Source organism: Myotis lucifugus, unplaced genomic scaffold, assembly GCF_000147115.1.
Source record: "Myotis lucifugus unplaced genomic scaffold, Myoluc2.0 scaffold_54, whole genome shotgun sequence".
NCBI classification, from domain to species: domain Eukaryota; kingdom Metazoa; phylum Chordata; class Mammalia; order Chiroptera; family Vespertilionidae; genus Myotis; species Myotis lucifugus.
Genome location: NW_005871102.1, coordinates 1,628,769 through 1,642,196, shown reverse-complemented (window position 1 = coordinate 1,642,196; position 13,428 = coordinate 1,628,769). Strand labels below are relative to the sequence as shown.

At 37.9% G+C, this 13,428-nt stretch overlaps 1 protein-coding gene across 4 annotated transcripts in view; it reads right to left on the bottom strand.

The window, feature by feature from the left end:
- RABGAP1L (RAB GTPase activating protein 1 like) overlaps window positions 1-13,428 on the bottom strand; it is a 417,083-nt gene that overhangs the window by 94,529 nt on the left and 309,126 nt on the right. For 3 of the 4 annotated variants that reach the window (XM_006088927.3, XM_023753953.1, XM_006088928.2), the window contains one exon: window positions 4,776-4,904. In XM_006088927.3, coding sequence (XP_006088989.1) covers window positions 4,776-4,904 — 129 coding nt within the window. Of the gene's footprint in view, window positions 1-4,775; window positions 4,905-10,937; window positions 11,277-13,428 lie in introns of those variants that run through there. The other variant, XM_006088929.3, reaches the window with a different exon arrangement.

The window sequence follows — 13,428 nt, the reverse complement described above, 5'->3', positions numbered from 1 at the left end:
CACAAACAAAATAGGCTGATTTATATTTTTAGATATTCTTTTATAAAGACCTAACAACAGAATATTTTGAGTGACGTGATGAATCTTGCTACTAAAGAAGCCCATCATAAACATGGCATTTGCAAAATTATTCTAAATAAATAACAACTTAAAAAAGACTTGCTTCCCAGTCTTACATGTCCATAGACCTAAGGTGTATGCAGATGTTTTATTCTTCTAATTCCACTTTTTATTTTTATCAGAATAATGCCAGCTAAATGAATTCCATTATAATTAAAAGATTCAAATTTTTAATATTTCATCATTTACATACATAGCACTTACTTGAACCATAAGAAGGCATAAAATATTGAATTAAATTATATACAATGTCTAATACCTGATGGTTTTTTACCAACAAGAATAATTTAATCAACTCAACCTAATATAATATAAATAATATTGAATAAAATATATAGAAAAAACAATCAGATCAAGAATAATTAAAAGATCAATAAAGAAATTTAAAAAATAAAAAAAAATAAAAATCAATGGAAAAATATCCTCCGGTGAGGATTTTAAAAATAAATAAATAAAGTAAAAGTTTTTTTAAAAAAAGAAAAAGTAATTATAAAGGTTATGTGTATATGTACTTGAATATATATATAGGTATCCCATTTATGGACTCTTATGCTCTATAGAAATATAATTTGCTTATTAACAAATTTCAGTTTGTCCCACAATAGAGGCTGATTTTTTTTTTAGTCACTAAGTTCCCTTTAAGAATCCAATGAAAGCTATATATTGTCTTGCCAGAGGAAAAAAAGTTCATATGCTTATATAAAGAAATACAAATTTCTACTGATTCAGAGTTCATGAAGCCAAGATCCAAGTTTAAGAAGCTAAGCAACTGCAAAAGTTAGTTTGTTTACTTTTTGGAGAAAGATGCTCCCTATTACTTCCTATTAGGAAGTTGTCCAACCTCCTTTATTGAACTTGTCTCTTTTCTCTCATATTTTATGTCTTTTTGTTCTATGTTCTGGATAATTTTTTTAACTTTGTTTTGCAAACCTTCTGTTGGGTTTCTTTTACAATTTTTTTGGATATTTTGTTGTTGTTGTTGTTAATCCTCACCCGAGGACATTTTTCCATTGATCTTTTTTAGAGAGAGTGGATGAGAGGAAAAGACAGAAACATCAATGTGAGAGAAATGTATCAATTGGTTGCCTTCTGCATACACCTCAGCCAGGGCCCGGGCTGGAGAGGAGCCGGCAACCAAGGTACGTGCCCTTGATTGGAATCGAACCTGGGACCCTTTGGTCTGAAGCCAATGTTCTATCCACTGAGCCAAACCGGCTAGGGCCAGAGTTTTTAACTATAGGGTAATAATTGAATAATGGTATTAAACAAAAGCTGACTCCCTGGAAAAGGGCAGGATATTCATATATTAAGTATTAAGTAACCAAATGACTTTTTCAAAAAGGCTGATGGGTCAACATATTTCTGATTTTAGCCTAGCTGAAACCATAGGAGCTGAGGGAGATAGAATAATTTGAAATCATGTTAGTTAAATTAGAAAAATAAACACCAAAAGATATTCCTGATATTTATCTAATCCACCCTGGTTCAATAATACATCCTGTTGGTACACTCAGAAATAAGCCACATACAGAACTAATTAGTTAATTTTTATCTGCAACTGTTACATATATTTTAAAACTAGTCCATTCACTGAAATCACTGATCACCTAGATCCTTAAAGTTAGAGGAAGTGATTAATTTTGTTGGGAAATTTAATGAGAACACTAAGAAAATACAACTGTATACAAATACTAACTTTGAAAAGAATTAGAATACAGAAAAGAATTTGTATTACTTTGACAAGATGTTATCTTTAATCTTAAACAGGCTGTAGATAAGAAATTGTGTGTTCAACATTTTTGCCTGTCCCATGCCTGCCGTCACCTGTGTCTGTGAACGCTTTGTCTAACACGTTTCCTAAAATTTCCAGTAGCCAGCATGCACTGCTGCAATGAGGGCCTGGTGACTCACGTCCTTAGTACATTCCCATTTCCATTATTCAGTGTGGACACTCCTCATCCTCCACACACTCTCACAGGCTGCATGGGATCGGAATGGGGCAGGGGGAGGAGGTGCAAACAGTGGGATAGGCCTTAGATTTTTTTCCAAAACTGCAAGTCATTGTGAAACTGACTTAGTAGGTTGTGACTAGCTTTTTGTTTTGGGAATTTTTCTTGGGGAGAGGGGAGAAGTTTAAAATGAAATAGAATACAACACAGTGAAAGAGAAAACATCGGAGTACATCATGTATTGTAAAGGTAAGCCTCTCTTCAGGTATATGTGTGTGTATATATGTATGTAATGGATAAGTCATGGTGATAAGAGTTAATAATATTGTATCGCATATTTGAAAGTAGCTAGGATAGTGGATCTTGAAAGATTTTACCACAAGAAAAAAAAATGGTAATTATGTATGGTGACAGATTTTAACTGGACTTATTGTGATCATCATTCTACAATATATAAAAATATTGAATCATTATGTTGTACACATGAAACTAATGTTTTGTCAATTATACCTTAATTTTTTAAATGGCGTCAAAGAAAATCACTCTCCTTGGATAATGCAAAACAAAACAAAACAAAATAATATTATTACTTTAAAAATAGATACTTTATATCTACCCATTCATGGGCAAATAAACCACTCTGGTTGTACCTAACCCTTTCATTCCAAGAATGGTCCATTCAGATCACATTTTGGACTTGTTTTCTAACACTCTGTGTTTCTGCGTCTCTCAGATCTCATGTTTCTGGCTTGACAATTGCTAGTTACCTCCATCTTCTGAGGAACTTCATACAATACAGTGGGAAAGTCTTTTCCTGTGAGTTTCATATTTTTGGATGGATTTTCACTCCCAATGATTTTCCAATGCTATGAGATTTCCCTTGAAAACATTTAACTTTCTACCTTACTTGTACCTCTTAACTCTCTACTCTTTTATTCTTAGAAATGGATGTTTTATTTTAATAGATTCCTACAGCATTGCCCCAGTTTCTAATACTTTTCTCTGACAGCTCTGGAATAATCAGCTGGCTGAAGAATACACATCAAACTTACCACCCACAAAAATCAATTAAAGCCACTATGCCCACTGGAATGCAAAGCCTATATATATTCATTTACTTTATTGATTTGTACATTTTAACATTTAGAATTTACTTTAAGTTAAAATTCAGTAAAAAAGTGTTATAGTGGGTTTGGTGCTCAAGTGCAATCCATGTCAAACTACATTTTAAGTAATGAGTTTACCAAGTCGATGGCAACTCTATCTTCTAATTGCTCAGTCCAAAATCAGTAGAATCCTCTTGACTCTTCTCCTCCTCTGACACCCATGTTTAATATATCATGATTAATTGGTTCTCTTTAAAAATATACCCAGGTTCCAACCACCTCCATCTCTACCCTGTCTCCATCCCCACTGTAATCACCCTTGTTCAAGCTACCATAATTTCTCAGCAGTATCACGGCAAAACTCGGTCTGAGCTTCCTATTTCTAGTCCTACCTTCCTATAGTCTGTTCTCAACACAGTGGACATTGCGATCCTCTAAAACCTCAGACAAAGCATATCACTCTGCCTCTCAAACCTCTGCCAGAGCTTCCCACTTCACTCAAAGTAAAGCCTACGTCCTCACAATGGTCGACATTTCCTGGCTCCCTTGGAGCTAACTTCCTCTCCTACCATTCTCATTTTCATTTACTTCACTCCAGCTACACTGGCCTTTTTGCTGTTCCTCACACTCACCAGGCATGAGCTAACCTCAGGGCCTTTGAACTAACTGCTGGAATGGTCCTTCCCTAGACATCTCCATGACTAACCCACCTCCTTCACCTTCTCAGTGAGGTCTACTCTAACTAAAACAACAGTAATTTTCTCCTTCTTCCCTGATTCCACCTTGCTTATTTCCCCCTACTTTTTATTTCTTCATAGCTATTTAGCAGTTTCTAACATATTAAATATATTCTTTATTTATTATGTTGTTCACTCTCTATTTCCTTATGCTAGAATTTTAGGTCCATAAGACCTGGGATCTTTGCCTGTTTGTTCAGAAAAGAAATGTATATTAATATCATGGTTAGGTAAGAAAATTCCCTAGTATAGTCCCAAGGTACAAGAATTAACATCAGTAAATTGGTGCCAAATTAAAAAACAAAGTGATCTCTCACCTTGATACTAAAACTTTCTAGATAGATTTCTATTTCAAATTATTTTAAATGATGTGTTTCGTTTTGTCAGACATATGATAAGGAGCAATCTATCCACAGTATTTGGCAAGTGTGGGATGCAAATGGATAGATGAAGACTCGAAGCTTTCCAAGTCCCTTAGAGAAAGGAAAGCACTGCCTAAGCAGGCGTTTCCTGCTTTGTCCTAAATAATCTTAAAACAGATGGTAAAAGCTAAATAGTAGGTCTTCTGCCATGGAAACCACTATCACAGCAGCCCATTCTAGAGTCTTACCTATAAAATAAATGTTTGTCTCCCTGTTGTTACCATCTGAACCTGCCAATTTTCACTCTAAATCCTACTAGAAGGTATGGCTACTATATACTTATCAGCCTGACAAAAAAGTCTGGGAGAGACTAGTTGACACACCATCACCTTAAACATAGTCAAAATCCAGCAACATACACCAGGACTGGGTTTACATAATTTTCCATGCTATTATGCATTCAAGTTCCACCTTTATGACATGTAAATTTGTGTATCTTACCTTGATATTACAAGCCTGCTCCATCAATCTTCTTGCATTTTCCTCTGCCCTGTATCTCTTTGGAAGCTGAACTCTGAAGAACTTTAAAGCCCCTTCAAAATCAGCCTGCAGAAGATCTTCCTTTGAGGTCTGCAAAATAATCACCCAGATCATCATGACATTTTAGCCTGCATTCATGACACACATGTTGAAAAAAGAATTTCTATTTTCTGGAATGCACTTTTTATAGCTACTATCTAGGTTAGTTCTAAAACATTTAAAAAAGAGATTTCTAACCTCTTGATTCAAAGTTGAACTATGTCACCATAAATCCTAGAAGCAATATAAGAATTAATTAACAGGCTAACATATTTAATTTATATTGCCTGAAGATTTCAATGGTGGATGTGGCAATGCCAACCAAGTTACAGCTGTGAGAGAAAAATAAATGCCAGGAAAAAAATTGAAACCTGGGACTAATCTGTGACTTTATAGGCATTTTACAGATATTACTACAAAGCTTGCTGAAGACACAGACAATGCAATCAGAGCCCATCCGAGTTATATAATAAACACCTAATTGGAGGATGGCTTTTCAGCAGCTCATGATGGAAATAAGAAATTGATCGAATACCTTAAAGAATGCTATGGTTACCAGAGGGAAGGGGGGTAGGAGGGTACTAAAGTGTAAAGGGGACCAAATATATGGTGGTGAAAGATTATTTGACTTTGGGTAGTGGGCACACAATTCAACAGATCATGTGTCATAGAAATGTACATTTGAAAACAATAATAATCTCATTAACCAATGTCATCCCAATACATTTAACTTAAAAAATAAAATTTAAAAAAAGAATGCTATGAAAAGTAAATGAAGTAAGCCACTTAACTACTGAACTTCTTATGAAAACTACTGTTTGCAAAATTTACTTCCTTAAAAAATAACAACCACTTAGAAATAAGTACATGTATGCATAGAAAAAAGACTAAAAGAAAATGAAATAAAATTTTTCTCTGGATAGCATCATGCTTGGGTATTTTTTAAAAATATATTTTGTTGTATTTTCTGCAGGAAAAATTTTGTAATAAGAAAAATTGTTTATTTTAATAAACAATTACAAGTGATTTATGGAAAACACCTGATACAAATTATAGATTCAGGCAGACTCAGTAACATAGAAGTAAGCCAAAAAGAAATTAGATGTTTTAAGAGTCAGTACTTAATTATGCAAGACTTCAGTAATAAAATGAGAAAGAAAAAAAAATAAAAACACGGAGGCTAGAAATCATAGAACTAAGCACTAGTTCAAAATATTACTTTATTTAAATTCAGAAGTACAATAAATTAACTATTAAGACTGCACTGAAAGAATATAAGGAAGTCAGAGAAATTCCTGCTCGTAATAGGGTCTGAGTTGCTGTCCTCACCTCTGTGGCCCAGGCCATTGTTATTTCTCAGGTGAGCCACCACAATAACTTCCTAACTGGCCTCCCTGTTTCCACTCTTGCTCCCCACAACCTACTCTCCTTATAGCAGCCCCATGATACCCCTTCCGGTCATGTCACTCTTCCATTTAAAGCCCTCCAAGGGTTCCTAGTGTGCTCAGAATAAAAACCCAAATTTTTAGCATTTCCCACAGAACCCTTCATAATCCGCCCCCATTCCCCTCCATCCTCATCTTGAACCACATCCCTCTCAGGCACACTGCCTTTCTTTCTGGTTTCTATACACACCAGGTTCATCCATAACTGAAGGCTACTGCCCTAGCTGTCCTCTCTGCCCAGAACATTCTTCTCCCAGCTCTTCATAACACTCACCTTTTGTTTTCCAAATTTTCTGTCATAAAATGATGATAGGAAATGTGTTTACTAACTATATCTCCCAAGGTAACACTACTTCTTTCATTTGAATAGATTATATAAAAAGATTACCTGGACAGTTAAAAACACTTAAACAATTCCAACTTCTATTTCCTTCCAAGTAGGTAGAAAGAAACAGCCAGAGCTCATAGGTAAGTGGGATGTCAATATATCATCCTTCCCACTCTCCTAGTAAAATGAATTAAGCAAATTGCTAGGCACATGGTAGACACCACATTCATATATTCCATGGATTCATAAAGGCTCCACTTTAAGCCAACCCAGTATTTTTTAATCAAAATTTATAAAATTCAGATTAGAAAGTGGATTTAGGACTTATTTTGATATAAAATGGATTTTTATATTTGGTCAGCATCAGAAGTCTACATAGCAATTGCTCTATCTGGGACTCTAACTTCTTTTAAGAGTTATAATCTCTTTCCAATGAGCCATCCTTTATCCCCTGCTCTTTAATTCCCTGCTTAGAAGTAATGTTTTTTAAAAAGTCCACAAATTTAAAAATACCAACTAGCATGTAATTTGACTGCATAAGAAATTTGATCAAAATTAGACCTTGACATGGCTACTGAAGAGACTGCTAAGCATTTGCCTATATTCATCCGCCCTCCTTGGCCTGAGAGTCATTTGGATTCACTGTGCACAGTGCCTGGAGTATCCTATGGAAAGTACAGCCAACACTGATATTAATATGTCACGATCTGACAATGACTTCCCATGTCATATAACAGCCAAAGGTGGAAACATCTAGAGGGGAAAGATATTGAACATAAGTAGAGTAAAAGTTTTTCCTCTTTCTCCAAATTTCACACACTTACAGGAGTGTGGCTCTGGCTATGTGCCTCTGCTGATACCATTTTGAGTGTGTTCTTCCCACTGAAAAATTCAATGCAAGAGCTTCTCATTTTAAAGTGATTTTTTAAAGGAGGCAGGGTGAGTGGAAAGGAAGAATTCTGACATTTCAGTGTCAGCTCTCAGTGCTTCTATCCCAAACCTGTAACTGTGCCTGGATGGCAAATCTTTCTTCAAGGGCCTCTGATAAGCATCAAATTCTAGGTTAGATTATCTTAGGGAATTATTTGAAAAAAAAAACATCTAGGCATGATTCTCTCTCTCACCTTTGCTGTTTTCACCACAAATTGGCTTTTCTTCCTTTAGTTATATAGAGTGTCTAACAAGATTTCTATTCTGTTGAGCAATATTTTTGGAGGTCTGAGACATTTGGAAGCACATGCTTTAGAAGACGGAACCATTACTTAGCTGGCATCAAAGACACCTATGTCTCTTGTTTTGGTGTTTTAATTTCAACAAAGAAACATTTATTTGGTGAGTCTACCGACAGAATATACGCCTTTTGGTAGTATCTATAATAATAAAAGCATAATATACTAATTAGACCAGATGTCCTTTGGGAGTCCTTTCAGACGACCTTCTGGACAAAGCTGGGGCTGCAGGGAAGCCTGGGTCCCAGGTGCCTGCTTGCGGCCAGAGGGAAGCCTGGGTCCACAGTGCCTGCCGGCAGCCGAAGGGAAGCCAGTGCCTGCAGCGGGGAAAGGAAGGCCTATTCTTGCACGAATTTCATGCATCGGGTCTCTAGTCTACAATAAAGTCCACGCGCCTGATTTGTTAAGGGGGTTGTTCTTGACTAGAATTACCTTTGACGAACAATGATGTGCTTGGTGTCCCAGCAGGTTGAGGTCCCTCTGTGAACCAGGGAGCAATAACTAAGGCTCAAAGTCCAAATCTACAACACTGTCTAGGTTAATCTCCTTTTATTTGAACAACTTCATTAAGAAGTTAAGTTGTCTTACACACAAAAAACTATTGGGATCTATAAAGCAAAATTAGGTATTTGTATATATTTAACTCACACACATTCATGTTTAAAACATGACTAAAGCCCTAACCGGTTTGGCTCAGTGGAGAGAGCATCAGCCTGCGGACCCAAGGGTCCCAGGTTTGATTCCGGTCAAGGGCATGTACCTTGGTTGCGGGCACATCCCCAGCGGGGGGTGTGCAGGAGGCAGCTGGTCGATGTTTCTCTCTCATCGATGTTTCTAACTCTCTTTCCCTCTCCCTTCCTCTCTGTAAAAAATCAATAAAAAATATAAAAAAAATAAAATAAAACATGACTAAAGACCTAAACTCCAGTGCCGGCCCTCTTGACTGGTACTAGAAAGATGACAATATTGCATGTGGCAGGATTCCTCATAAGCCCATCCTGGGCAGATCAGCCATCGATCCCACATCATTAGCCAGTCCAATCAGAGAGGTCTGAACAACTGTACTTCCCCCAGTACACGTGCTAAAATTTGAGCAGTAACTCATTGGCTAGCTGATCCCAATTCACAGCCATATTGCTAATGAACGGGCATGTGATTTCCCAATATGTAGAGTATCCCATTCTATGAATAATCTTATAAAGTGCAACACTGCATAACATCAGAGATTTCCAAATGGACCCTGGACAACTCGGCATATACTTCTCACATGTAATGTATGTGACACTACGACCTAGACTCTGAATTTTAGAGCCTAAAACAACCCAAGGGATGTACTTCCTCAGATAGGCAACCAGGCTCACTGCACAGTTGCAACATACAGATATGTGTGACCTCCCTAAGACCTGGAGCTGGGAACCTAACTCCCTGTGGATTTTATCATTAATAGTGTGTTTTAAACTAGAGGCCGTTTAAATTAATCTCTAATGAAGATTTGAGTATGAGGGACATTCTTAGTTATCAATTTATGTTTTCCTTTAAAACACTGAAAATGTAAATGCCAAAAAGAGGCAGCCCCAGATTTCAGAGAGTTACCAGTTCAAGCCCTGGTGACACAAAGTTGCGTGGTCTTTAAGAATATGGAACTGTATTCAGCCAAAACGGATTCCTCAGAGATGCAGAGAATTTGTAGAATATATATTTTAGTACTTCTTAGTGTCAAAGCCCCTGAAATACCACACTTTTTATTTCACTTAAAATTTTTATTTCCCTTACAAAGAACAAACACCTTTCTAATAGAATCATGAACCTTCAGTTTTCTCCTGTGTTAAGAAAAAATGTGATTCAGGAAAACAAAATCCAAATGAGCACCGATGACCTCACCTGGGCATTAAAACACATATTGAGTTCTTTTTTCTTTCATTTTTAAATGTCAAAGGAATAATATTTCTCAAAAATACAGCCCTCCTCCCTATAATTGTGTGCTAGTCATTGCATCTATCTTCATCTTGGAATGATAAACAGACTCTCTTCAGGATGAGAAATCCCTTATAGACGTGGTTGCCTAACATGTCTGTTACGATTATGCAGGAGATTATATTTGTATGCAAATAAATATGTGAAGACTGAATTAATAATGGTAAAGGTAAGTATAAACAAAGATGAGCTATACTAGAGGGAAATATGTGAGAGAAAAGAGTTAAATTCAGGCGAGTCAATATTGTACTTGTTAAAAGACTCAAATGTGAGAGAACCATAATGAGGAACAAGCAGAATGGTATTAAACTCCATTATATAAAACAGACAAAGCTAAATTAGTCTTGTTCAAATACCAAATAATAGTTTAGGACTACTGCAGCCCAATTACATTATAGAACAGTTGCTAGGTGTAGTTCTCAAGCCACTAAAAAGAAACCTTGCGCCAGTGATTGTGGGTATTAATTTTAACCCTTGGTAGGAAGTGAGGATAGGTGATTTTTCTCTTGTTCAGGAAATAAAAAAACAAGCAAGCCAGACTTCCCCGATCCACTCACAGACTCAACAGTTTTAAGCTCTTTCATAGATACACAGTTTGAACATTCCGGGAGAGAAATGTACAATTTCCCACTCAAAGATTTTTATGGGGTAAAATTCCCTAATCCCCCCCCCCACCCACCCTCAAAAAAATTAAATTGGCAATCAGATGGGGAGGTTAGAAAGCAAACCTCACACAGTCTAGATAAGTAGCAATAACGTCTGTTATACAATTTAACCCTTTGGAGACATAGGCAGAGGATGCCTACACCAAGCTCTTGAGTATTCTGCTTTACTGCTGAGCCGAGCCAGCCAGAAAACCATTATTTTGGCTGCCACAGAGATAATGCCACTACTGTGCCCTGGGCTCTGGAAAAGAACTGTCTCCTCTAGCCAATTAAGGAGTGGACCAGGCTGGGTAGAGCCCCTGGCCGCAGCCACTCGGCACTTCCTTCTCGGTTGACTGAGAAAGGAGGAGGAAAAAAGACTGCAAGCTCCTCCAGGACACAAGGAATCCTCACGGAGGGTGGCAGATTCCCCCCAAATGAAGTTCAATGAAAAACAGTCTCACCGCCAGGAGCCGAGGCACAAACAGGCGATGCCCCATCCCCAGAAGTTCCAGCACGCGACACGCATACTCATTCACCAGCTTGGTCCTCTCGTCGTGCATGTCCTGGGACTTTTTGACAGGAGGTGTGAGCTTAGCAGCTGGGGCTGGGCAGGGCACCCCTTGTTCCATGAGCAGTAAGTAGGTATCCAGAATGAGCAAGCTGGAGCTCTCATCCACAATTTTAGGAGGTGTAGTGGGAGGGGAGCCTGGCTTTGGTCTCCCCAAGAGCAAGCACAATCCAGTCCGTTCTGGGAATTGTCAGCTAATGTCTCCACAAGAAAAACATTTTGGCTAAATTAGCCACGGTGCAAGAGCCCCGAAGAAAACCAGAAAATGAAATCAACTACTGATGTCAATGCAAAACAGCAAAAGCAATGGAATGCAAGAAAATGGCCAAGAATGATGTAGGAGAGTTCAGATACATGTGTCAAAATGTACAAGCTGCTTAGAAGGGTCTAGTGTGTGTGTGTGTGTGTGTGTGTGTGCGTGTGAGAGAGAGAGAGAGAGAGAGAGAGAGAGAGAGAGAGAGAGAGAGAGAGACTGTGCCTGTGTGTTGTGTGTGTGTGTGTGTGTGTCTGTGTGTGTCTGTGTGTGAGCAGACAGCAGCAGCAGGAGCCAGGAAGCCAGAGCAGTTGTGAAGCTGCAAGGAGAAAAAGGATGAGCTCATTGCAATCCTTGATTCGTGACAAGCAGCGCTGCTGCTGCTGCTGCTGCTGCTGCTGCTGCTGCTGCCGCCTCTCGCTGTGAATCAGTAATGAAGGGGTAGGCAGGCAGGGAGGGAAGAGGAGGTAGGTGAATGAGCATGCAGAGCGCCTCTCGGGGGAGAATGCTGTAATAAGAAGCCAATGGCGATCGTTGGACAGATGCGCTTCCCCTCCCTGTCCACCTTCAATCAGTGTTCGTCTGACAGCTTATGCTGCTGAATCCTAAACCCACAGACAGATGAACTAGCTTCTCCTAACATGATGGTCACAGAAAAATCAGAGAGCCTGCCAGCTAAGATGCTGACCTTTATTTACTCTTGCTTTCTAATGACAAAAACAGGTAAAAGTCTGATTTTATACTGTGTGTTCAAAGTGGGAAGCTCCAATCCTTGTTAGATTACTGAAATCTCCACTGAAAAGAGGTTTAGAGCAAAATGATAGAGTGTGGACAGAAGAGCAAGGATCTAGCATCCAAGAAATGACACACCCTCCACTTGACGTGTTTGTGCAATAATAATGACTCTGCATGCTAGGATGTGCAGCAGTATTTCAGCATTATGGGAAGGCTAGCCACATTAGAAGGAATTTTTTTACAAATACACAATATGATAAAACATAAAAACCTACAATATAATAATAAGAGTATACATTTAAAGAACTACTGATGTTGAGATTCTCAAAGCAAAAATAACTTTCTTAAGCCACAGACCTTGACACTCAGTTAATAGTCCAAAACACTGTTTTGATAGACTCTGGTCAAATTAATCTTTCCCTAGACATAATATAACTGGGAACTGCTCCTAGTTTAAAAAGTTTACAATCTCAGAATTAAAGTGTTATATTAATTTACTTACTATAAATAATCAGTTGTAGCCAGATGAAGGCAAAAAGGATCACCTTTAGGGACAGTTTCTTAACTTCAGCCCAACAACGAACCAATATGGATTCAGAACGCTGGGGCAGCAGTTCTGTAGCTGGTGTCAGCGGAGCTGTGCATGGCACAAAGTGAGTGGCAGGGCTGAGAGCAGAGCAACTTCCTCCTGAGCCTTACTTCCTACTCTAACAAATACGAGTTCTAGATCTCTTCAGGTAGCAAAACAGAAACATATTTATCAGTATATATCTGTAATCTTGGTTAGAAAAGTAGATTAATCATGGAATTGGGTTAAAGGAAAATATTGCCTTCCTTAACAGAATATTGTTTGGTTTCCTTTTCTAAACCCTCAGAAAAACAAAAGTTTGTTTCGTTAAACATTTAAAATATTAATTAACAAAATATTTTAAATAAGATATCTATATGTGGCGGTCAAGCCTTTATTTCTTCCCAAAACTATTTCTTTAAAAACCATACAAAGTGAAGATTTTAGTGTAAAATGATCAAAAGCATGAGAATATTATATACATAGCCATGATAGCAGAATCCTAAGTAATGTGATGTTGTTAGACCCTAGAAAACATGTTTATCCTACTAATGTAAGAAAGGACTGAGACAGCAGAAAGTGAAGTGCTCATGATCATAAAACTTGTCTGAGGCAGAGCCAGGCAGCCAAGATCCCAGAGCCCAGCTACACAGAGAGGAACCCTGCGTCCCCTGCACTGTAACCTGCTATATTTCAATGAATGGAGCCATTTTTTAAAAAACTATCTTATTAGGAAGACTGTGCTTCATCACTTCACTCCACATGGGATTGGTCTAGAGCCTGTGCCTGCCATCTGGTAAGAAAGAGTCAAAGGTTCATAGATTTGAG